The following is a 26,393-nucleotide window of genomic DNA, read 5'->3' on the forward strand; positions in this document are numbered from 1 at the left end:
TCCACAGTCGACTGTATAACATCCACTCAGTATAACATCCCCACATCGGCTGTGAGCCACACACGAGGCAGAGCAGCGCTTCTGTTCTTGGGCAAAGCAGCAGTCCTTTGGCAGTGGTCGAAGGTCATTTGGCTAATGCATATTTTAGTTTTCATGGGCCCTTAACTAGTTTTTAATCAGCCAATCATTAGTGGATTGGAAGGTGCCGCAGCCCAGCGCATTAGTCCCAGACTGCGACAGAGTGCCCATCAATGTCACGTCAATTACCGGGTGCAGAGACCCACCTGGGTGCCGGCCCCCCCCTCCCCCCTCCTCCCCCACCTCCCCCCTCCTCACAATCAACTATTGACTCTATCACGGAAATCTGTCAAAACAATTTTCTGCTTGGGAAGAACGGCGGCCATTACATGGCTACGCATGAAGATAATTCTGTTGCGCCGCGCGCGTAAAATTAAGTGCACATCCTGCTGAAAAGAGGCCGTTATTATTTCACTTGAATTGCTGAAATACTCGACCAGTCGAGAGTAGAATCCTGTTCTGGGCTTTTATTATTTTATTTGATTATTCATTTTTGTCACATTTAGTTTAATTCCCTTAAAGTGTGAGCTGTGGTCACCCCTATTTACACCTTCCCGCAGTGTTTACCTTGTTGTGTTACCGACCGAGCCGCCTACAGCCAGCCTATCTGTACGCCTAATTGGCAATTAAAATGCCATCAGCGCAGAGTGGCTCTTAATTACTGTTAATGAAGGCTGAGTGGCCCCAAGGTCTTCAGGAGCCTCTGCTAACCAGTGCCGCCCGTAGCCCGCACCGTACCGGACCCCGCCGCCAGGAGCCTGGTGGGGCCGGCCGACGCAGGCCAGGCGGGTTACAGCCCCAGCGAGGCACCCCAGTCCCGCTTGGAGTCTTCTTCTGAGCCCGGCTGGAGTGGCTGAGCGTGTCCTGACGTCTGTCTGTCGGTGCGTGCGGCCCTGATGTCTGTCTGACGTCTGTCTGTCGCTGCAGCCCTGATGTCTGTCTGATGTCTGTCTGTCGCTGTGGTCCTGATGTCTGTCTGTCGCTGCGGCCCTGATGTCTGTCTGACGTCTGTCTGTCGCTGCAGCCCTGATGTCTGCCTGACGTCTGTATCGCTGTGGCCCTGATGTCTGCCTGACGTCTGTCTGTCGCTGCAGCCCTGACGTCGGTCTGTCGCTGCGGTCCTGGCATCTGTCTGACATCTGTGTGTTGCTGCGGTCCTGACTTCTGTCTGTCTGTCGTCTGTCTGTTGCTGCAGTCCTGGCGTCTGTCTGTCTGTCTGTCTGTCTGTCGCTCGCTCCGGTCCTGAAGTCTGTCCCCTAACCCTAACCCTAGAACTGAAAACGGACTAAGGCCTCTTATAATAATAATAATGCCCCTTATAAAGGCAGTGTCTTCATGGTGCAGTCGACATTTGCTGGTGATTGTCCCTGGAGCCCTGGGTTCAATTCCAACAGAGGGTCTTATCAATGGAAGGATGTCATGTGAAGTACATTATAACCTTTGACCAGTTGAAGCCAGCGTCTTGGTGGTCCAGTGGAAAGCCATTCATCATGACTGCAGACTGAGTATCCAGATCGCTAATACAGTTTTTCACAATTGTTTAAGCACATTAATTGGAACATCAGACACAATGTGCACAACCTGAAACTTATGTACCAACTGCAAAACCAATTCTGATGAACTCCAAGCACATTTTCTGCTTTAGACTCTAGACTTTAGATTCCCATTCCAAACCACACATTTTTCAGAACACAGCACACAATTCTCTATATCTTGCACACTCTTCCTGAATTCCCTCTCTTTGTGTTCACACAGAACACACTGCCAATCACATAAACTCCAAAGGCTGTTGTGAAATAAGCAATCTGCAATTTGCTATAGAAAGGTCACAGAAGAAAGACATGATACTAAAGTACAGACATTGAGTAGTATCACTCTATGAGAATGTTGATGATGGTGATGATGATGATGAACATTGTTATTCTCATTATGATTATCATCATTTTTTAGGATTTTATCCATCTTATGGTGGAAATGTACTGGATATAAGTATTGACCCTTATTGGTATGTGTAGGCGTGTATGTATGTATGTATTTATGTAGGTAAGTGTATGCATGTATATGCAAACACACTGTATGTATGACATTTGTTTGTTACTCTTACATAAAATGTGAGAAGGGGGGCTTGATATAAGCTGAAGCTTCTGCCCCTACCCTTTGGTTACGACCAATAAAAACGCATTAATTCGATCATTCATTCATTCAGATGTTTTGTTTACAGTATTGCCTATTTTCTGTTATCTCTTTCATATCATCCTGTTTTCATCCGGTTTGCTGTGATTTACAGTAGACTGCACATTTTGGGTACAAATACAGTATTTGCTGTTACTGTAAAGTTTTGTGTGTTGTTTTCTATTTGAGTATATGTAAAAACATTATATGGTAATATTCTACATCCAACAGGTGACAGTGTAACACTGAACATGCAACAGCATAATACTGATGAAGCATTCATATAGTGTTTTCCATTCTGCACACCAGTGTTCAATGGGTGCTTAGAAATGTCTACTCATATGATGTATGTGTTTGTCATTTGAAAAGAAAATACCATTTAGTGAAGAGTTAACACTGTTTTGAGGGCAAAGTGTGCTTTTGCAAGAGAAGTGTAGGATTTAGCATTTTGTGTGTGAGTTTTGAGATTTGTGTTTAGGGTTTTGGGAAAGTGAGGTAATCTATCAGGAAATGTGTTTAAGCAATTGTGAAAAACTGTAACCGGCATCTTCGTGTCACAGCGGTTCGTGCCCGAGGGTTGTTGGCTCTCATCTCTGGAAACCTCGGTTCGACTCCTGCCCATGGTGGTCTCAAAGCCATCTTCATTCTGGATCGTAACCATGTCGTGTGAACTGTAATGTCAATTTAAACCCCTGACCGATTCGTTGCTGGCGTCCTGGTGGCACAGTGGCTAGAGCGGTTGGTGTTCAGGTTTGGAGACGTGGGTTCAATTCCCCCATGTCATCCTAGCATCCGAACATCTAATAGCCAGCGTCTCGTTGGTCCGGTGGGGACAGCTGCTTTATCCCCGTGGCTAGTGGGTGATCAGCTTCCAAACGCGCCCATCCTCAGCTTTGTGTAATTTCCCTCTTTATTTCTGTGTGTCTAAACCTAATATACCTTCGGAAGCGTTACAATGTCATGAGAACTGTAGCGTCAATTAAACCCTCTGACCGCTTTCCAGCAAGTCTTCGAGGTGCTGCTTATCAGCGCTGCACTCATAGGTTCAGGTCCCGTGAAGAAGACCCCCATGGCAGCCAAATGAAATATTGCAAACAGTGTCATGTGAATTGTAATGTCAATCATAAACTGAGTTCAGATCACAGCCCACCCTCCCAGTGGCCCGTTTGAGAGTTGGTTATCAGTTCTGGAGACGTTGGTTCAATCCCCACAGACGTCTTTCTCCAAAGAAATCCCCTTTTAGAAACGGAATGATTTCCTGTGATTGTATTGTCAATTATAATTCATGTTACAATTCACATTGCACCAACACCTCTGAAACTAGATTTCCATGGGGAGTTGAACCCATGCCTCCTGAAGCAGGAATCCTTATCTCGCTGTTCTGCACCACCGGGTCAACCAATATGAAAAGCTCTGAAATTTCACTTGACGTTACAATTAAGACTACATCGTTCTTTAAGTTCCCAAAGTGAGCATTCCTGGTAGGACTCAAACCCATGTCTGCAGCGGGGACACACTTCAGCTCTCTCCAACCGACCAACGGGACAGGGATATTGCCATGGTTTGAAGTTATAATTAACATTAAAATTCACTTTGAATTGTTTCGAAAATGGCATTTGTTTTCCAAGGAAACCTTTTTTTGGCAGGACTTGAACTGAGGTCTGCAATGCTGATAAGCAGCAGCTTTGCTCACTGGACCAGCGCTTCTGAGACATGGTTGGAGAAACCATTGATATAAACTGCAGCGTCTCCATCCCACGACGAGAGAGTGGCAACAACCAGGGCGGAGGTTTCAGCTGACCTTATAATCCACGTGACATCATTCCTGTGTCATTATGTTTTCAGAGACAGCAGTCTTGGGGGGACTTGAACACATCTGCAGTGACGATGACTGAAGCTCTCTCTCCGCTGGACCATCCAGAGACCAGACATGAGGTAGGAGGTTATAATTTACATTAACCTTAAACCCTAAACTCGACCCATTGGAACCCCGAACCCCAGCTAAAAATAAAACCCTCAAACCCAACCTATTGGATCCCCTAACCCTAACCCTAGAACCAAAAACCAAACCCTTAAACCGACCATAGAACACAGAAGCTTGAGGGCCAGGTGGAACAAGGAGTTTGATTGTGAAAAACGTCTTTATTTATCTGCTTTCTAGACTCACTGTGTTACGTGAGATTGCGTTTGTATTTCAGTATCTTGTATTTCTTCTACTTTCTAGCATTTTCATATTACACTTTCTGATTCCGGTTTTACATTTTTTTTAATAAACAGTTCAATATTACAGTAAAAAGTGTATAGCCATTAGTGTAGCTATTTAACCCCATAAAAGCAGCAAACAATTATTCTTTGCAGAAATATAGTCTGAAAACATCGGCACTTCGGCACACAGTAATGAATCCAAGGAAACACGAGGAACAAGGAATATAACAATTCATTTTATTGATTTTTTTTTCCAGACAGACACATCAATTTCTGGACCACAGTAGAGGATGGAAACCTTTCACAAACATTTTTGTCGTTATTATTGTTATTATTATTTTTTGAAAATACAAATATAAAATTAGACTTTCCACATTTGAAATATGAGACCCCCATATCCACTTCCAGTATATTTTAATAACGGCGTGAGATCGCTGCTCGGGGCCCCTGGGAGATGCTTCCAGGGCCCGCTCTCGCCATAAAAAGTTGCTTGACATAATAATAATAATAATCCAAATGAAATAAAACGGGGGTGAGTTGTTGAGATGGACAAGGCAAATCAGGAGCCCACTGAGGAGAGCTGTGAGGGGGCTCACAGCAGGAGGCGACAACGCACACACACACACACACACACACACACACACACACACACACACACACACACACACACACACACACACACACACACACACACACACACACACACACACACAGGGTAATGACTGTTGATCACCAACCCGCCGCCCCGGCCAAGCCACTACGACGGCGGAGCCACACGGTATGTTCCCACTCGGACCGTGACAGCGGGGACCGGGTGAAATGTGTGTGTGTGCGTGTGCGAGCGCTTGGGTATGCGTGTTTGTGTGCGTGAAACATAAACTGTTGAGGTCCTTTATTTCTTTTTTAAAAGTGATGAACATGGGGTGGATGGTGTGATGTTGGGATGGGGGATGGAGGTGGTTGGAGGATGAGGGGAGTAGGCATGGTGCTGGAGGATGCTGGGATGCCTATTCTGCTTGGATGGACATAAAGAAGTCTTATCGGATACACCTTGAAACAAGAGCCCAGGCTTCAGTTGTGGTACAATATCGGATGGGTTTTGCTGCGAGCGCACGTATTATCGTTATTATCTTCTATATTTAATGACTAGCACCAATGTCAACAACATGTTTGCTTGGGGGTTCACTGCTACAAAAGAACCGATAGATCTTGTCTGCCTGTCTGTCTGTCTCTGTTGTTCATCAGAACAGATGAAAACCTTTGTCAGATGCATTGGTTGAGAGGCAGATACGAGTGCAATATGATGCAACGTGAAGGGATTTTGGTTTGAGGAGGGGACACCCTATCTGTTTGTGGGGTACACTGTTGGGCCGAGCACTAAGGGCCGAGCACTTGCCTAAGATTCAAGTTTAAGTGGATTAAGTGGTCGGCTGCCGTCCGCGTGGCCGTACCTCCCCTTTTGATAACGTCATTAGACCAACTACACCCTCCTCTAAATGGATAAACTAGCCTAGTAAGATGTATCACATTCATTAGCTGTGTGTCACTGTCAACACAAAACACGATTACTGCCACGGAGCCATGCTACCTTAAAGACCGCGCTACCACACAACGGAAACACAAATAGAAACCATTCATCAATAGAAAAGATGGAATGGAACAAACATTACATGATGTCCAGATTCTCCAACTTTTGTTTTTTTGTATATTTCATGAGGCATTATCATAAATCTATTTGTTACGTTACTTTATTTAATGGTAATCTCTATTATTTCTATGCTATATGAAACTATGAAAGTGAAGGAGCTACACTAGAATGTGTGTGATTATAATACAGCGTCTAACGCGATAATATCATTTCACGATAAACCAGTGAAGGATAAGGCGAAAGCTGAAGAAGACAAAGTTTCTAACATAAAGTTCAAATAAAATCCTCTCTCAATGACTCTCAATACATCTATATATTTAGTTATAGATTTTGCTCTAAATAAAACAGACATTTGTATTTAGCATTGTAATTACCTTACTAATTTCTCTAAAACTATGAATAGTATTGATGAAGTTCAATGTGATATAGTCATGAAGTTTTCATGACATTTGAACAGTTTTTGGTTGTTGTCATGTTTGTTATAAACAGTTTATTAAAGTAATGAATTTCAGTACATGAAATGTTTTCCTTTCATCCATTTATTGCTTTTCTGCGTAAGTGCTAACCTAATTTTAATACATTTTCCTAACTAACAAATTAACATTTCATAGTGGATGAGGTTTGAGTTGAATACAGTATCAACACATCTTTTGAATGAATTAAAGGGATATTTGCCAAACATTTAAACAACTATATCTATTTAACACATACACATATACCCTCATAGCAACAACCGTTGTTGGTTTGTTTTCCCTGCACCATGGGCGGACTAAGGTGTTCTGGCCCTGGGGTGAAATGCACTACGGGGCCCCAATGATGCTAACAGCCCCAAAACGGCTAACAGTGGAAAACTGAAACAATGTACAATCCCAACTTCTTAACTCTGGTTAAGAAAAGCTGTGCCAATATTTTTGCGCAATCCTGAAACCAAACAGCGTCCGTTGTGCTTGAGGAACGCCAGCCAGGTTAGCTGTGTAGCAAATTGTTTTAATTCTGTTAATTTGATTAACCGCAAATTAGTCGAGGCACGTGAACCGTGACATCCACTGAAGCGAAGGAGTCGAGATACCCTCCTTGGAACAGGGGAAGGGGCCGGCGCCGTCAACACGGGCTTCTGTTGCTGTTGTTTTTATTAGCTATATTTACCTAAGAATTAGCATTTTAACCAAATATAATAAAAGGCTCCCGCTGTGAACCTTTTGGCCTGCGGTCGCCCAGTGGGCGATTACGCCCTCCAGCCTCCTCTCTGGGGGACATTAGGGCTGAGATCTCTCTGCCGTCTCGCCGCCGCAGGGTTGGTGCCACTTTTATGACACCATAATGGCATCAGATTTTATTGTCACTCAATTTTCGACGCAGCCCGTTTTATATTCCTAATGCTCGTGTGATTCGCCCCCCGCTCTGCAGTGCTGTCCCCTGTGTCTGCGGAGATGTTATGTTTGAGTCAAACTTGGTAAAAACCCTCCAATAATCAGCTTGGATAAAGATGGTGCCATACGATGGTAAAACGACAGCTAATGTTTGTGTTTGTCATGAAAAAGGCGGTTTGCGTTATGGTAATGGCCCCCATTAGTCTTACAACGTCTGCTCTTTATGAATAATGTCTACAACCGAAATCAAATGGTGTTTCCAAGGAGCTAATATTAACATACGTCCATAGTAATAAAAACAAAACCCCCAGATTAAAATAGTTTAGTGTGTAGAATGAGTATCAAAGATTATTCTAACATTACTTTTACTGATAGCGATACTTTTATTATATCTATTAAGGGTATTGATAACTGATATTGAACACTATAACTAATGTGATCATTCTGTGTCTGTGAGAAAAAAAGATAAATGTTCTTTAATGTTACCTACTTATTTGTTTGTTGATAATTATAGCTTGTGTCCCTGGTAAATAAAACAAATACATATTTTGCATATCTAGCGTTAGCTTTTAAGGTAGTATGGCACACCCTTAGGAAAACATTCAAGGGTGGGCATCCAAATAATGCCTTGTGTTCCGGTCCACCTTTACAGCCACAGTCTCCATCCACGAGTACTTTGGTTGATCGGAAACCATTGGGAGATCGGGCGGAAATGTGCGCAGTTCGGACACTAAAACCTACTTCTAGCAAATTAGCTTTTTTTGTGGTTGTTTTGTTGCCAGTATTAAACATGACCCATAGGGGAACTTCTATCTACTACTGCAGTTACTATGATATTATTAAGACACACACGACACCCAGGGGTGATCACCGGGGAAGGGAAACAGCCAGCCGGGTGATAAAAGGTGAGAGAAACGAGGTAGCACTCAGCACTCTGTTTACAAGGTGATGCGACTTCTTTACACGCCATGAAGAACAAAAAACATTCGTTTTTTTTTGGGGTGATGTGGAATGGAAAGAGGGAAATAAATAGATGTGCAGTACAATTTAATAGTATATTACAATTATTAATATTAACCACAAAGTATCAATAATCAGTTTGATTAAAATTGAAATCAGCAAAGAAGCATCTCTTTCTTTTTTTTTTTTATAGTTTTGTATTTCTTTTCTTTTTTTTACATTTGAACATTACAAGGGTAATTTCTTATTTAAATTATTACTTGATCACACCTTTATATCACTGACTGTAAAAGCATCCAGCATATTATTATTATTATTATTAAATCTTTTTTTTACCTGGTTTTTCGGAACAAAAGAGCAAGTAAGACAAAACTGGGTAAAATTGAACAACAGATACATATGCAACAGGTAGCGTATTGGAGTACATACCATTCATTTCACCAACATGTTTAAAAAAAACCCACTGCACCCTGGAGCATATTATTAAAAGTCCCTCAATGGTTCGATCGAAAACCAGTACCAACATATCGTGTAGAAATTAGCAACTTAGAAACAGCAAAAAGAATCAGTGTCTTGTATTGGTTTTGTATAAATATCTTAGATGGGTCGTACATATAATGGAATTTAAAGGCATTACCTCAATACACTGCTATATATTACGCACTAGTTAACACGCTATTTACCCACCTCAAAGCTCTGAAGAGCATGTCTTGTTGAGGGTAAACTACCCCAAATCCTCGGTGACATACCCATAGCACAGGACCGTTGTAAAAAGCCAACATATACATGTGCAAATAGAAATTGGCCTGTACTTTACTACTCACAGTGCAATGATTACCCACTTGAACTTTCAATGTCTCGGTACGTTTCCGCGCAAGAATAAATTAATCAATTTCTGCGCTAGAATAAGTTAATCCTGCCAATGATTCCACAGCTGTACTCACAGGTCTTGAGGTATGGTATCAAAATGGTGACGTTCCTAATTCATTCAGAAGGAAGTGAGGGAGAGATCGCCCGGGGAAGAACCTAGCACGCAGCCTGGGTGTTGTGTCCAACAGGAGCAAATGATAACATGGGACAAACGATACAGCGTTCTCCCTCCAGAGTATAAAAGGATGCAGAGAGCACTGTGAAACGCCTGCTGCTGCTTCAAGTTCAAATGGTCATAACTACAGGCCGTATTTACCAGGAAGCACGTGCCAAATTCTACTGTGCACCTTTTGAGAGTGTAGCTTCCCAGTTAACTGGCGGGTTTAAGTGATGTGTGCGCGTTTATTTTACTTTGTGTAACAAACTGCGAAGATTAGCTAACTGCAAAGAGGAGAATAGAATGTGGAACATTAACTCAAATAGTAATTTGCTGGACGGTTTTCGCTATCTACACGTTCTAATGGAGGAGGTAGCCAAAAACGATTATAAATAGGCTGTATTCTTCTGCTCGGAAAATATTGCTGAAAGGTCTGATGTAAAATGGAACAAAGAATTATGGCCATTTGTTCTTACATCCCTCTCACGTGATAGAAAATGTGGAAGAGAGAAACCTCTTTTTTAATAAACAATGTCACGGTCATTGTCAAAGATGTGCACAAATAAATAATCGAAACATATTTGACGAGAGTATACATGTGAAATATAGTAGGCTATAGGTACGTTTTTGGATGGTTAAAACACATACAATTTATATACTATGAATCGTAACAAATACCAAAGGAACAAATGTAATAAAACAAACAAAAACATAGACCTATTTTAAACGGCCACAACACAGTTCAGCAAAACAACCTCGGTGGCGGCTAATTTGAACAAACACATTTTTCACATCACTCCGGCGCTCTGACTAACGGCCATCTTTACCCGATGTCCTAACGACATCCGGCACTTACACCCGCCTGGCGGCCGCCATTTTGCATTTTACGCAGAATTGTGCACACATACGGGTGGATCAGCAGTGCTTTCATCTGACACGCAAACGCTCTAGCGGCTCAGCAAACTGTTGAGTAAATACGGCCCAAGGAACGGTGTGCTTTGGATTCAATCTTTTTTTTTTTCATCTTTGAAATGATATCTTTAACAGTGAGACCAAAGATGCCAGCGAGGAACCTTTCGTCGTCAAAACTGCGCTTGCTTTGCTTTACTCACCATTTGAAAATTTGCTGGTATGACACTTGTAAAATTATTCAGCAGAGTATATACACAGAGCTCGTGTTCTGTCGCACTGGCTTCCGTTTTCCAGCAGTAGGACGATAATTGTTTACGGATTTTCTTTTTTTTTTTCTATTCACACGCTATAACATTTTCTTTGACACACCATCACAAAAATATGCTATTCTCTCATTAAGTTGGTTATATGCAGTGACTGGAATAATATGTACAGCTACATTTCTTTTCTTCAAGTTTGAATTCACAATGTAGTTATATGAAATTTGTTATAGCATATATATATATTTTCTAATCAACAAAACAACACTTATAAAAAAGGACCATAAAAATATTGGAGTCCTCTTTGTATTGCCCGAAAATAGGTAATTATGGTTAACAATGAGACGTCACAAGAATTAAAACCGCTACTTAGAATTATGACTAAGAGACCCTCTGCAATTTCTTTGAATTTCATTGAATTTAAAATTAAATAATTTTCAGTCTTTTCACTCAAAATTGGCTTTTTGTGCATATACACAACATTTCTCCAATTATTATTTTTTTCCTTACTAGAATCGATACAAAAGTGAAGACGTGACTTTGCAAATATTCTTGTCTATAACCCCCGCCCCCCCCCCACCCCCGAATTCAAACAAAACCCATTTCCACAAGTATACTATCAGGTCAAAGAAAATGACACGAGAAACGATAGATCAACTGAAACGACTCTCTAACAACAGGTCCGAACAGAAGGAAGGAAGTAGGTGAGTGAAGTCGATTGGAAACATACCAAACCAGGTTAGCTTCTAGAGGTTTATAGTACAGCAGGTGTTCCTTTTTTTCTGAGATGACTAACTTTTTTTTTTCTTTTCTTTTCGTTTCTTCGTACGGTTGGGTTCCCCGGGGTCTTCTGGTGGGGGGGGGAGGGGGTGCGGCGGGGCCGAGGTGTTGGGTGGCCCCCGACATTAAGACCACTACACACCTCAGCTCGTCTTCCTCACCACACCAGACACGCTCTGCCGACAAAACAGACACACAATTAGGACCCGATCAGGTTGAATCCCTAAAAAAAAAAGAAACAAAAAATTACGAAATGTTTTTTTGAAACATAATTTTTTTTTTTTTTACCAGTTTTGATAAATTGTGGTTTGATTAAGTCTCATGGTTCTCATGCTCAAACCAATACATGAGAACCATGAGACTAAATCAAAACACAATTACATCAACACAAAGTGGGGCAGGCAGAAATGGTGGATTATTGGTGGGGCATTTCTTGGTTCTTACAGATTATAGTATAGAGTCAGTATTAATAGTAGTAGTAATAATAATTAGCTAGTACTATGAGAGTGCGATGATAGAACAATGAAGGTTATAAAGTTAACTATTTTGACCAAACATCATCGCTATCAAACAAGGCTAGTTCTCAGGTCAAGCTCCGCCTATCAGCTGACCATCACGGTCCAATCAGACGCCCTGATAGGAGGTCAATCTAAGACCTTCCATCGTTAAGTGAGCTGAGCGGGTTTCCCCCCCACCACCCCACCGCCCCCCCCCCCCCCCCCCCAGCCTCCACACACTCCCGCTGGGCTCTGTGTGTCACCTTCACCAGGGGTCCAGAGATCTGACGGACCCCTGGGGAGATCCTAAGTGCTCCTGCCCGTCACGTTGTGGAACGCTGACATCCCGGAGCAGGGCACTGCTACGAGAGGGCGACCGCACCAACACAAAAATACGTTTTGCCTGTCAATTATGGCACCCACTGCGTTTCTTCTCAAGATATCTTCCTTGCTGATTAATGGAGATTTTTCTTGCCCTTGTGGGGGCTTGGGTTAGGGGGGGTGTCATAAATATTTGCCTTGCTTTGAGACTGTAATGGTGATGAAGGGCTACACAAATAAAGTTGAATTGAATTGAATTGAAGTGTGTTACCGTTCCATGCACTACATGGATATGTCCGTGACATGGATGACTTCTGACAGACGTACGCAGAGACACGGTATCTGCCTCCTAGGTGCCGACCGCAGGACGCTTCAGTGATTTATTTTCATCGAGTAGAGCAGACTTGTTAAACTAACTGAGGAAGATTGCCAGCAATCTTGCACGGTACTACATTTCAGCTCAGATATTTGAACATCAAATATCAAGGGCACATTCTGCTGTGTCTCTATTAATGTTTCCATAAGTCGTGCATTTCCCTGGAGTACATTAGCGTGTACATTTTGTGCGCGTCTTCCACACACACCAGCTTGCAGCTAAAAGTAGAATTAGTAAAAAAGTAAATTAAAACAAGAAAGGCATGGAAATGAAATTAAAGGCAATCAAAAATAGAAGGACTAAATGTTGACCTCTTTAAATGTAAATGATTTGCGCACATTTCTAACGTAGGTTAGCTTTGCACAGACTTGAAGCTTGTTAGTATAAAGCTAGGGAATTTTCAAAATATATTTATAATAATAATACTACAATAATGTTAGTAACGCAGATTGTAAGTGTGGTTTGAATATTAATAAAGTAAGTATGGAAACCCGTCCAACTAGAAAGTTGACCTTGGTTCAAACCGGTTCAGATCAGCTTAACCGGTTCAGAACGCATCGGGCTTGGATGAACCAGACCACATAGGACTGGGCTAGGGGATTGGGCTCAGGGACTGGGGGGTCCCAGAGTAGGGAGTGGGGGGTCCCAGAGTAGTGGGACCGTATCTCCATCCCTATGCCAGGGTCTCGTTTAAACTGAAGAGTCCGGTTTAATTAATGTGCTGAACAGCTTAGTGCTGGATGTTAAGTAGGTGCTGAGGAAACTATGGCAATGTTTAGCATATTATCTGCACATTATTTGCATATTAAGTAGGGGAGCAAAACCCCTTGCACCACAAGCCGTCAGTGGACATGCACATAGAAACACATGTTGGTACCAGGTAATGTTAACGCCAGGTAATGTTAACACCAGGTAATGTTAATACCAGGTAATGCTTAAACTAGGTAATGTTAATACCAGGTAATGTTAACACCAGGTACTATTAATACCAGATGATGTCAACACCAGGTAATGTTAACACCAGGTAATGTTAAAGGGGTGATATTATGCCACCAGGTGTGAGTGTGATTAGCAATTACATGTGTTTTAGTGACATCACAAGTTGGCGTGTCCACCTAGATATACGCTGGATAGATCAGTCTACCAGCCTACCCAGTGGACTGTAGTAAACGTTGCTGATCTACCCATCATACATCTAGGTGGACGCTCCCACTTGCGATGTCACAAAAACAAAGGAAAAGGCCGATTTTCAAAGGGCTTGTAATGGCTAATCACACTCACACCCGGTGGCATGACATCAGCCCTTTAATGCAGTGTGTGCACGCATACGGTGGAGGTGTTAGAGTCAACAGGGTGGAGAGAGGCTCTTCAGGAGGTAAACAGGGCTGAGTTAAAGGAGGATGAGGAGGGGCAGAAGGCAGCGCTGATACTGGGAGTGTGTGCGGTAATTAAATGAATGAAATACCTCTGGTGCGACCAAGCGACGGCTCAGTGGTATCCGTTTGTGAAAGCTGTCGCAATCAACGGGCCCTAAAAGTGTAGAGTTAGTAAGGGGTCAGTAACATTCAGAGGAATACTGTTAGTGCACAACATCACTTTGAACCAGGCCGGCATGAATGGGTACTTCTTATCGATGCGACTGTTCGAGTTAAGGCGTTGGAGCAGAGCTCTTTGAAGACGTATTGTCTTTAGATATGTGTGTTTGGATCTCTGAACTACAGGTAGCCGATACTATTGTGTTATTCGAATTAAACCAATTAGACCTGATGTTTTCAGTTTTGCTGCAGCCTCGTGTGATACCCATTCATGCCGACGCAGCAGTCATCATTTCAATTCAAACGAAGCAGAGTTTCCCGAACAGCTGTTGTTATGATCCTGTTGTTCTTTCGCTGTGTGATCAATATGTTTATGTAGGTCAGTGATCAGACATTCCGCTGAAGGGAGACATGAACACCCGAGACAAAACTACCCACTGGTTTTAGTGGTTTGCTATTGGTCAACCTAAACAGAATTATAAATCTGTTGAAGGTTTTCAAAAACAGATATAAACCATAGAGATTAACCCAAAACTCGTCTTCATCAAGAGATCAATAAATTGTCCATGACTGAGGTGATAATGATATTGGGTAACAATAATATTAATATTATAATACTGACCCCTATTAATATTATAATGTTACTGACCCCTATAATATAATTATTATTATAATAATAATAATAATATTATAAAGGCCTTCATCAGGAGATGCTTTTATCAAACGCGACAAACAGAGCTTATCGATTAACCTCAGATCCTCAGAAGGGGTCAGTGGTCGGCCGTCAGGGGTCAGGGGTCAAAGGTCAAGGGGCGTCTTGCTTAGGGACATTTTCAGGAATGTTCAAACGAGACATTCTTCTCAGAGCTGTACTCGGGGTCCAAAAGAGAAAATGTTTTTTTTTTTGACAGACGCCAGTGTGGCAGACATGAAAAATGAGGTAGGAACGAGAGGACAGAAGAGATGCTAAGTGCATGCTAAGTGCATACTAAGTGCATGCTAAGTACATGCTAAGTACATGCTAAGTACATGCTAAGTACATGCCAATTAGGACAGAGCGTGTGAGAAGTGTGTTGAAGGAACCCTTCAGAGCACAAACAGCACAACCGATGTGCATCGCTTTTGTGAATCATTTAGACGTCGTTCTTGTCGATAATTGTGGAAAAAAAACAAAATGTGTCATCTAAATGAAAAATGAAAAGAAATTGTGTCACATGCTGCAAACGATCGAGTCCAAGATGATGAGTTGTCAAGTATAAAAATGACAAACAAGAAATGAAGGCATGAATATGAAGTAAAGCAATTGGTGGTTTGATAGGAAGGGGAAGAAGTAGAGATGGAGGCTCAGAGGGAAGGCACAGGCCTGGTCTAATCTAAAACCATCTCGCACAAGTAGAACATCACCATCAACAGACATACAGACAAACAGACAGACGGTAGCGGCAGGGAGCAGGAGATAGGTGAATGGTGTCGGGTTCTCATAAACGCTCGTGTTATTTACAGAGCCGTTGTCTATTACCGGCGTTTCGTTTACCGGCGAATGGGTGAGCCTCCATTAGATGCCACGGAGGCGGCCATTTTCACCGACAAAGGGTAATGGAATGTCCGATACGATACGCAATAACATGTCACATCGTTTGTGTTGCTTTCCTTCGGCGGCGGTTTGTACATGATTGGCTGCTGTTGTGTGTGCCGGGACTATTCTGTACTATGGGCGGCATTTCTTATAATGTTGTTTTAAAAAGACGTTTGTATTGATTAAACCATGAAAACATGCGGGTGAGATGAAGCGTGTTTTGATCTGGAGTGGGCTGTTGTCAACAGCTGTACGTCGGAGCCTTTCTGCTTTTGATTTACATATCAAGCACAGGCTTTGATCCTGAGAGAGGGACAGCAAACACACGTCACTGAGGAGCCACTAGGGGCAATAAGGCACCACTAGGGGCAGTAAGGAGCCACTAGGGGCAGTAAGGCACCACTAGGGGCAGTAAGGCGCCACTAGGGGCAATAAGGCACCACTAGGGGCAATAAGGAGCCACTAGGGGCAGTAAGGAGCCACTAGGGGCAGTAAGGCGCCACTAGGGGCAGTAAGGAGCCACTAGGGGCAGTAAGGCGCCACTAGGGGCAATAAGGAGCCACTAGGGGCAGTAAGGAGCCACTAGGGGCAGTAAGGAGCCACTAGGTGCAATAAGGAGCCACTAGGGGCAGTAAGGCGCCACTAGGGGCAGTAAGGAGCCACTAGGGGCAGTAAGGCGCCACTAGGGGCAGTAAGGAGCCACTAGGGGCAGTAAGGCGCCACTAGGGGCAGTAAGGAGCCACTAGGGGCAATAAGGCGCCACTAGGGGCAGTAAGGAGCCACTAGGGGCAATAAGGAGCCACTGGGGGCAGTAAGGAGCTGCTGGTGGCTAGGGCCAGCCAAACTCTGGGCTCCACTGTTGGGCTGAATCCGTTCAACCATCCGGTGCTAACCGAGGACGCTAAAGCAGTCCTTGTCGCTCTGCAAACGTGTAGAAGAATGCAACAGATTGGGAGTAAATACATAGAGCAGAAATACATTTCCTTGTTTCTATACCGTGTGAGAGAATGTTTGAGTTCCGACGATTCGTTCCAGAAATGTTTTTTCCCTCTAACAACTCCCGGCTGATAGCCACAGTCTTCCACATAATGCAGCGGCAATTAAAGTACAGCTGGAAACGCAGAGTGCACAGAATCTCCCGACACTGGCTGCGCCGCACAAAGAGCTCGGCTGGCAGCGCTACACGAGTGATTGCGGTTGACGACGAGGATCACGGATTACACAGGAGCTGGCAGCACGAGTTTGCTGTTTTTACGAATGTCGCAATGAAAGTAAAACAGACGACAACGGCGAAAGAGATGCAGAGAAAGCCAGCGCTGCAGCTGCCAATCCATCCCAGGTCTGGGCTGCGGCGGCGGAGGGGGGGGGGGGAGAGACGCTAGGAGCACCGGGCTAACCACGTCCGCTCTCCCATCGCCTCGGGGGTGGGGGGGGGGTGGGGAGGCAGAGGAGGGAGTCGGCAGCAAAGCTATTATTGACATCTAAGTCGAGTTTAAAGCTTTATCACGTCGGGCCAGATTGAAGGTTTCCTTTTCTGGGCAGTGGCTCAGCGCCAGGCCTCTCCTCCGCGGGAACTTTAATTTGAGCCACAGGGTCTGATAACAGAAAGAGATGAGTCCTTTGGTCTTTCATTCCCCACCACCCCAGGATGTGGCGGGAGATGACCTCTCCTCCAAGGGTAGGACGCCTGTCAGGGAGAGTAAGTGGCCCCCGAACCGAACCGCGAGCCCACTTCAGCCCAGAGGACCCACCGCCTGGCCCGACCGACCCGGGGACCGGCAAGGCCATGTAAACACCGATCTTCTTGGCGATTTAAAAAAAAAGAAGCATTTTGACTTTCGGAAAATGTTTTTGTAAACGACTTCCCGTAAAAAAAAAACCTCAGAAACTGCAGCCTCGCTTGTTCAAGGCACTAACACGGAACCGTCAATATTTGCACAGAAATAATTAATTCAATAGTTGTTTGTCGTATTTAGTCATGGCTACATCTGTACGCAATTAGTGTGGTGGTTGGTGGGCCAATCAATCATCGAAGCTGTGCCAATCTGTGCATGCTAAGCTATCTGGTGCTGTAGCATGTAGCGACCTCCAGCATGACTCCATCAGGTTGAGGGGATGAGAGTGATGGTGAGTGGATGGTGAAGAAGAGGAGGATGGAGAGAGAGAGAGAGAGAGAGAGAGAGAGAGAGAGAGAGAGAGAGAGAGAGAGAGAGAGAGAGAGAGAGAGAGAGAGAGAGAGAGAGAGAGAGAGAGAGAGAGAGAGAGAGTGTTTTAAAGCAGGGCTCCCTGACTCTTTTTAAGCCTGTCACTGCATTATTAGGATGGGATATTTCTGTTCTTATATTCTCACGCATCTGTTTCTGCAGACAGAGCAGCTGCCGGTGGCTCCGGTGTTCCAGGGAACTTCTGCGCGTCACAGAAACACGCTCGGGGTCTGACGTCGACTGCCTGAGTGGGACCGGGCTCAGCCTGAATCTGAACTCAGCCCATCAGAGCACTGTGGGCGGGACGGGGGGGAAATATATACGCTGACGGAATCCGTGGGACGGATTCCGTAGCGCGACAGAGAAACAACACAGCGACGCCCGCAGCGAAGGACTTTGATCCTGCCTTTGAATCATCTCGGATGCTACGGATTCTGCAGTTAAACGTCCAGAAATATCCACTTAGAAACAAGCCACAGAGAGTAACGTCACTTGCACTATTGCTATCCACTTAGTGATTGTTTTAGCTGGAATCAGCCCTGCCCAGTGTCTGGAACGGCAAAGACTCCTAACCAGTATGTATTTATGATAAGCCGGCTAGTTCTAAGCCTACTCACAGTGATGCTGGGGCCGAAGCCGGATCAGACTCCTAACCAGTATGTATTTATATTAAGCCGGCTAGTTCTAAGCCTACTCACAGTGATGCTGGGGCCGAAGCCGGCTCCAGGCTGGGGGCTGGCCGCGCTGATGTAGTTCCCCACAGCGGACTCCTGGCTGCTGGGTCCGTACAGGTCGGCTACGGGGCCGGGGCTGTTGGCCCCTGGGAACCCTCCGGGTCGGGAGGGGTTACCGCCTGGGGGGGAGGGGGGGGAGGGAGGGGGGGAGGGGAGGGAGGAGGGAGGGGGGGGGGAGGGAGACAGGAGATGCTCAGGTTCTCTGTATACACACTGCTGAGCTACACACTGCTGGAATTCACACTGAACTACACACTTTACTACACACTTTACTACACACGGAACTACACACTGCTGAACTACACACTGCTGAACTACACACATGTTGAACTACAAACATGTTGAACTACACACATGTGGTTGCACTACAGACATGTTACATGTTGATGAACTACACATGTTTACCACACACATGTTGTTGAACTACACATGTTGTTGTTGAACTACTCATGTTTTTGTTGATGTTGTCTACACACATCACTAGTTTCATAAAGCACATCAACAGAAACAGAAAAATGCTTCATTGTTTTACGGCACTTTGTGCCTTCGCTTGCAAAGTGATTCATAAATAAATTGCATTATTAGTATTAGTATCAGTATTAATATTATCATTACAGTCAGGTGAGGGGGACATGTTTGAGCCACCAGGGTTAGGGTCAGGGGAACATGGACCCAGGGGTCTTCAGAGAAGCACATGCTCAGAAACATTCCTTCTACAGACTCATGCACACGAGACAGGCAGGCAGCTAGAAATACTTCCACCATGCTTACAGGCCAAAGGTTGCAAACCGGTGTCATGCATGGAGAGAACCTGCTTTCTTCTTTTTGGCCTCGCCTATCCAATCGCCTAGTTTAGTCTGACATGACTTCTGGGTTCTGTTCCCTCAAACACAGTTGGATGTATATTTGTGTGTGAATGTGAGTCGTTCATTAGACCTGAGATTTGCACCAGCATATTATCTGAGGTGAGATATTGAATTTTCTAGTAATATATATATATGCCAGGAATGATTCTCAAACAGAGAATAAGGAAGATGGAAGAGAGAGGGACTTAGAGAGAGAGAGATACAGAGAGGGAGAGACAAAGATAAATGGAGTTAAAGACCAAGGAGACCGGAGGGAGGGATGAGAGAGAGAGAGATGAGAGAGAGAGGGATGACAGAGAGACAGAGATGACAGACGGAGAGAGATGACAGACAGAGAGAGAGAGATATCAGATAGAGAGAGATTAGAGACAGAGAGAGAGAGAGAGAGCGATGACAGAGAGAGAGAGAGAGAGAGAGAGAGAGAGAGAGAGAGAGAGAGAGAGAGAGAGAGATAGATAGTATAAGTGAGGGGGGAACCCGAGAGAGAGATGCCAGACACAGTGTGGGTAGAGGTGGAGCATTAAAAGCAGAACATGACCACTCGACATCAGATGATGAGCAGGTCCTGCTGAAGATGAAACAGGGGGGCCTGCCACACCAGCCCCCTGACAGACACTAATAAGAGGTGTGTGGCGGTCCAGCCCGCCCCCATCCTCAGAGCCCCCGCATGGAGACCAGGACATCCTCCAACAGCAACAGCAACAGCAGAACGTTAGCTAACCTTCCTCCAAACCAAACCCACTCCTCCTCCTCTTCCTCCAAACCAAACCCACTCCTCCTCCTCTTCCTCCAGACCAAATTACCTCCACCTCCTCTTCCTCTTCCTCCAAACCAAACCAACTCCTCCTCCAAAAAGGAAGTGAGTTACAACTTTTATGACGCCATGTCAAAATTGAAATGGAAAGAAACCCAAATCAAAACAAAGGGTTTGGATGTGCTAACGCTAATGCTGCGCTAATGCCAGGATGCTACGCTAATGCCAAGAGGCTACACTAATGCCAGGATGCTACGCTAATGCCAGTTATGCCACGCTAATGCCAGTTATGCCACGCTAATGCCAGGCATAAGAGCTGCCTGCTAATGCACTACATTCACATGCCGAGCATAGCGACGATGGCTACACTGCTTCTGAACTGAACAGGTCTCTCTCCACAGCACAGGAGGGTTAGCGATAGCTTAGCGACCACTACGTAGCGACCGCGGCGCATCGCTCTTATCTCGCCCACCCAGCCTTCTTATTAAGTAATTAAAGCTATTTTCAGTTGAAACGACAATTCCACATTACAAATGATTGGTGGCCCCCATTAGTGTTGAGCTGGCAGCCGTTCTCTCTGTGTGAGGCTAGCTTTATACCGCTACCTCCTCTACACCTCCTCCCTCTGCTCCTCCTACTCTCCACTTCAACTCCTCTCATCTTCAACTCCTTCTCTCCTCTCCGCGTCATCGTCACCTCCTCCTCTCTTCACCTTCTCTCCTCTCCCCCTCATCTTCACCTCCCTCTCGCCTCTCCTCCTCATCCTCCACACATCTCCTCAGCCACTCCTACACACCACTCCTCCTCCCCTCCACCTCTCCTCTCCCCCCACACCTCTCCTCCTCTCCCCCCACACCTCTCCTCCTCTCCCCCACCTCTCCTCCTCTCCCCCACCTCTCCTCCTCCTCTCCCTCTACACCTCTCCTCCTCCTCTCCTGTACCCCCACCTCCTCCTGAACGTACGTCCTGTGCAGTTTAGTGGATCCTAGCCGTCCAGGCTAACAATAAGTCCTGCTCATTAGCTCGGTGTGCGGCTCTCTAAGCGTGTACCCTGTGTGACAGGCAGCCACCTCACCAGAACCCCCTGCATTCTCCCGTGCTCTCCATTCACTGCCTACAGCTGCTCTCCTTATTTTAAACCCGGCTTGACTCGGCGCATTCTCCTCATCCCGCTCCCCCAGAATGCTTTGCTCTGCGACAGATGCCAGCCTGACGACAAAGACGACACGAGCGCATCGCCGAGGGGAACTCTGGAGGCTTTTTATGGTGCTTAGTGGCAGACCTGCCAGCGTGTATAACTACCGTCAGGAAGTCTGCACACAGTCCATAGGTATTATACCGGCGCTGTCGCTGTTCACCGCGGGGAACATTTAGGTCTGTTCTGTTTCCCCTCGCCGCAATGATTCTTCCTGGTTCTTGTTTGTTGGCTGTTATGTGTCTCCACCCCACCTCCCCTCCCTCCCCCCCCAGCTTGCTCCTCTCCCCCGTCGAGTGCTGAAATCCTCCCTTCAGGATTAGAATCCTCCTCATCTCTTCCAGCTAATAAACCTCCTGCAAACGCACCGAGGCCCTCATCGCGCTAGACCCCCCCGACGGTCGCTCGCCTTATGTAACTGACCCCCCACCCCCCCCCCCCCACCCCCTCCAAAGGGCCGCCTCTCTCCTCAGGCTCGAGGCCTCACGCCCCTCCCCTACGGCCTCACGCCCCCACGCCTACCCGGCGACGCTACGTAGCTACCAGCTAGTCAGCTAGCTAGCTGGCAGACGCTTCGATCCAACGCTGCTTACTGTGAGGGTTCAGTCAGAGACAGAGTCAGTAAGGAGCAGGTAGGGGTTAGACAGTACAGAGACAGGTAGGGGTTAGACAGTAGTGAGACAGGCAGGGGTTAGACAGTACAGAGACAGGTCATTAAGGAGCAGGTAGGGGTGAGACAGTACAGAGACGGTTTATTAAAGAGAAGGTAAGGGTTAGACAGTACAGAGAGGTCATTAAGTAGCAGGTAGGGGTTAGAGGGCATCTTGGTAGACTGGTAGACTCTGACCCAGAAGCTTTCAGCTGGGAGTCAAACACCAGCAGTACCCAACTGAGCTGTTTAATAAGAGATATCCCACACTACAACATAGAGAGAGAGAGAGAGAGAGAGAGAGCAAGAGTGAGCGAGAGAGAAAGTGAAAGATAGAGAGAGAGAGAGAGAGAGAGTGAGACAGAGAGAGAGAGAGAGTACTGTTTGTGGAGCATCTCCTCCTACATGTGTAGGCAGATTGCCAGACAAGGGGGGGGTGCTGTGTAAACCCCCCCCCCCCCCCCCCGGTGTTTGCAGTGTGGAATAAGAGTGGAGGTGACACCCTAGTCTGTTAAGGAGCCTGTCTGCCCGAGGCGGCCGGTCGGATCCGGTTTGAGCCAGCAGGGGGAGTGGCGGTCCCGTCGGCCAGCCTGCCCGCGCCGGGAGCTGTCAGCTGCAGCTGCGCTAGCCTAGCGTTAGCCTAGCGGTAGCCTCGCCGCTGAGCCGCACTCACTTTGAGCGGGAAAACGGAGGGGAGAGGGCATACGTGCTAAGATTAATGTGTGTGTGTGTGTGTGTGTGTGTGTGTGTGTGTGTATGCATGTCTATGTGTGTGTGTGCGTGGTTGTGTGTGTGTGTGTATGTGTCTGTGTGTGTGCGTGCGTGCATGCATGTATGTGCATGTGTGTGTGTGTGTGTGTGTGTGTGTGTGTGTGCGCATGTGCATATGTGTGTGTGTGTGTGTGTAAGGACGGTTCATCAACGGTGATGTGAAGACAAACCCTGCTACAGTCACCGGGAAAATCAGCCGCTTGCGTCTGATCTGATGACATTCAGGTTTATAAATAAACACTCATGATGTCATCCCCATGTGACTCTACCGATTACATCATCGTCGTCGTCATCATCATCATCATCATCATCATCATCATTATCATCATCATCACCACACCTAAGTCATCCCTTGAGTCATTTCTTTTTTTACCAGCAGTACCACAGCGCTCTCTCTCCCTGAACCACAGCGTCTAACGGAGCCGTCTGTGTCGTGATGATGTGCATGCACAGAGGAAAACACACGGTGGACAGCATTCTGCTCATAGTGCTGCTCAGCAAACGCTCGCCCGCGGGGGGACGGGGGGACGGGGGGACGGGGGGATGGGGGGGGGTAATCAAGCAGTTCTTCGGAGTATTGCAGGCAAAGAGGAGAGAGGGATCATTCCAGGAGTGTGCGTTCCTCTCGGAGCGCTACGGAGCGCTGTGTGTGACGGGAGAGGCAGACTACAGATCAGACTACAGATGTTAAGACGTGCGCCCGTGACGCGGCTTCACGTGCACGTGCACGAGCGAACCGCCGAGCGTCCCTCCCCCCCCCCCTCCCCCGGACCCTCGCCTGCGTCCCCCCCTCGCTCGCCATCGCTTTGCATCGCTAAAGGAGCAGGAGGGGAGGACTGATAGCCGTGGCGACGGACCAGCGACCGGGGGCCTGCCGTCGCGAGGCCAGAGCACATGCAGATGAGGCAAAGCAGTGTCTAGAGAGAGGTGGGTGGGTGGGGGGGGGGGGGGGGGTTGGGGGTCTCTGGTCTGTGTGCAAGCAGGGGGGAGGGAGGGAGGGAGGGAGGGGAAGGGGGCGAGGAGGCTCTGAAACATCACAGGAGAACATGAAAGCTACACACACACATCAAAAGAGGATCTCTCTAAACAGACGACAGCATGCAGCGTCGGGCCGTTGTTCTGGGGTGGGGGGGGGGGTGGGGGGGGGCGCTGTCTCATGCTTGGCCGCGGTCACACCCGCTTTATGTATCATATCAAACAATAAATCATCAATAGAAGTAGTAAAAGAGTCCGACAAGTGGACAAGACAGATGCAGGAGGATACGAACCTGGGCTCTTAAAGGGGTCCGGACTGTGGATGTGTTGGAGAGGGGAGTTGCAGGCCGAGGTTGCATGCTCAGTGTGTAGCATCTGAGCAGCCTGCCCCAGGGAGCCATAGTCAGCAAAGGAGCAGGGGCCCCCCCTCTGGTCACTGGGCGTGGAGTAAAAACCATAATCGGGGAGGCCTGGGAGATACAGGGTGGGGGGGAGGAGGAGGGAGGAGGAGGGGGAGGAGGGGGAGGAGGAGGGAGGAGGGGAGGGGGGAGGCGACTCCATCATTGTGAATATCAACTTGATTATGGCTCACAGTTAATGAGTTAATTAGTTACTGGTCCGGATTGGGTGGCGTTTGGTGGGTCACAGGGCGGCGCCGCAGAAACGCCAACGCTCTGAGGTTCAGCGTTTTTTGTTTTGTTTGCTCGATCCGTCCTTCTTGCTCGCTCTCTTTGTCTCTCTCTTTGTCTCTCTCTCGGTCTTTCTCTCTCTCTCTCTCTGTCTCTCTCTCTCACTGTCTCTCTCTCTCTCTCTCATCCCCACGCAAGCAGCCGAGATCCACTTGCTTCACCTGGTTACACCTTTCTTTGCCTGGTTACACCTGATAACAGCTGGTTACACCCGGTTACAACTGGTTACACCTGGACAGACCTGGTTACACCTTCCTTCACCTGGTTACAACTCGCTTCACCTGGTTACAACTCGCTTCACCTGGTTACAACTCGCTTCACCTGGTTACAACAGGCCTCAGCTAGAGAGGACACACCTGGCCTGTAAGGTCAGTGTCTGACGTCCAGAACTCTGTTTAGAAACCAAACCGCCCGACCACGTCCTCCCCTCGCTGTACAATAGAACAGAAACACGCGGTAACAACGTTTGCTTTTGCACACGGCTGCTTTTCTTCCAAACGCGTTCACCAATGCACGTTATATCTGCGGCTCTCCTCCCCTAAGTGCTCACAGGAGCAGCTGTTGGGCTTAAGCAGTGCAGCTGGATCACAAAAACAAAACGCTGCCATTCAGGCTCCGGTCGCACACCGCCATGAGATTCAACATGCAACACTTGTCTAAATAAGATAACAGAGATATGCTAATGAGTATTGATGTTAGGCATATGGAGCGACTCCCAGTGATCCTCGCTCAGGAGGAATGGCATCTTTAAACGAGCCCGTCCCTGACACAGATGGCAGATTATCAACAGTTTAGAAATGTCATTCAGACATAAGTTCTCCTGACATTTATTGCTTGTCCTCTTCATTTGAGACAAGCCTCTCCAATAAAGAGCGCAATTAAGTAAGTTCATCCAGGGTGGTAGATTGCGCCCTTGGCATTCTGCTGGAGTCGATTCCTTAAGGAGTGTACACACTGTCACTTCTTAATCTTTACGTTTTCCTATCGGTTCAGCGGCGCTCTCCGTCCAATCATTCCGGTTCCCGAGACGACGTCAGCAGCAGCTTTGTTGAGGGAATAATTAAATCTTTTTAGACCAGCGACCGCACCGCTTGTAGGCTGCATATTCACGCCCATCAAATTACAGACTCCAAAAATGGCAGGCTTCCCACGCGGCCGCGGTCGGCCTCCCGCGGCGCCCGGAGCCGCGGCGAGGAGCGGGAACGTTTACCTCTGAGGGAAATGTCACCGGGGATCGATGGGCCCTGGCAACGAGGGGGACGCATGCACACACACACACACACACGCACGCACGCACGCACGCACGCGCACGCACACACACACACACACACGCACGCACGCACGCACGCACGCACGCACGCACGCACGCACGCACGCACCACACACACGCACGCCAGCAGTGTTCTGAGTAATAACTGCTGTCCCGATCAATAAGGGAATGTTGGAAAATCATTTGACAATGGCACAATCAATATTGTGTACTTGGAATTAAGTTGGAATATACAGTTCATAGGAATGCTGGGGAGCAGCGGCGGTGCCAAATACCACCCGGTAAAATATCACTCAGGGGCCGCCTGCAACGCTGCCAACGCTCGTAGATTGAATCATAACACAGGTTTAAAGTGCAGTGAAAGTACAGTAAAATGTAATCAAGCACAGTTAATGTATTTTAAATGTAAAGGTGATTGTGCATTAGTGTAGTGATGACCTTAGTGTAGTGATGAATGCCAGACGATTTAAACCATATCTCTGATATTAAGCCGGCAAAGTTGTTGTAATCAGAGAAGCCTTTTCAAGGACCGAAAACTATAATGCAGAAACTTGTAAATATATATATCT

At 46.5% G+C, this 26,393-nt stretch overlaps 1 protein-coding gene across 2 annotated transcripts; it reads right to left on the reverse strand.

Moving 5' to 3' along the window:
• Positions 1-4,733: 4,733 nt before the first annotated feature.
• LOC311354823 (uncharacterized protein) lies at positions 4,734-26,342 on the reverse strand. 2 transcript variants are annotated; one of them, XM_084474685.1, is made up of 4 exons: positions 24,159-26,342; positions 18,620-18,774; positions 14,072-14,136; positions 4,734-11,588 (listed from the first exon to the last, which is right to left on the reverse strand). In XM_084474685.1, exons 1-3 carry the CDS (start codon positions 24,427-24,429, stop codon positions 14,095-14,097), a joined length of 468 nt encoding a protein of 155 aa, XP_084330811.1. In that variant the 5' UTR covers positions 24,430-26,342; the 3' UTR covers positions 4,734-11,588; positions 14,072-14,094. The 2 variants fall into 2 exon arrangements, with proteins under 2 accessions (XP_084330811.1, XP_084330812.1); XM_084474686.1 differs by lacking the exon at positions 14,072-14,136.
• Between the last annotated feature and the right edge of the window lie 51 nt (positions 26,343-26,393).

Source organism: Micromesistius poutassou (assembly GCF_964030765.1).
Source record: "Micromesistius poutassou genome assembly, chromosome: 10".
Taxonomy (NCBI): Eukaryota; Metazoa; Chordata; class Actinopteri; order Gadiformes; family Gadidae; genus Micromesistius; species Micromesistius poutassou.

Excerpts from the sequence above, each read along its gene's own strand:
- LOC311354823 (XM_084474685.1), bottom strand. The coding sequence starts at position 24,429 with ATGATGGAGTCGCCTCCCCCCTCCCCTCCTCCCTCCTCCTCCCCCTCC. Across the intron at positions 18,775-24,158 it reads GGACCCCTTTAAGAGCCCAG|GCGGTAACCCCTCCCGACCC; the intron begins GTTCGTATCCTC and ends CCTCCCCCCCAG. Across the intron at positions 14,137-18,619 it reads GCTTCGGCCCCAGCATCACT|GGCCCGTTGATTGCGACAGC; the intron begins GTGAGTAGGCTT and ends CTACACTTTTAG.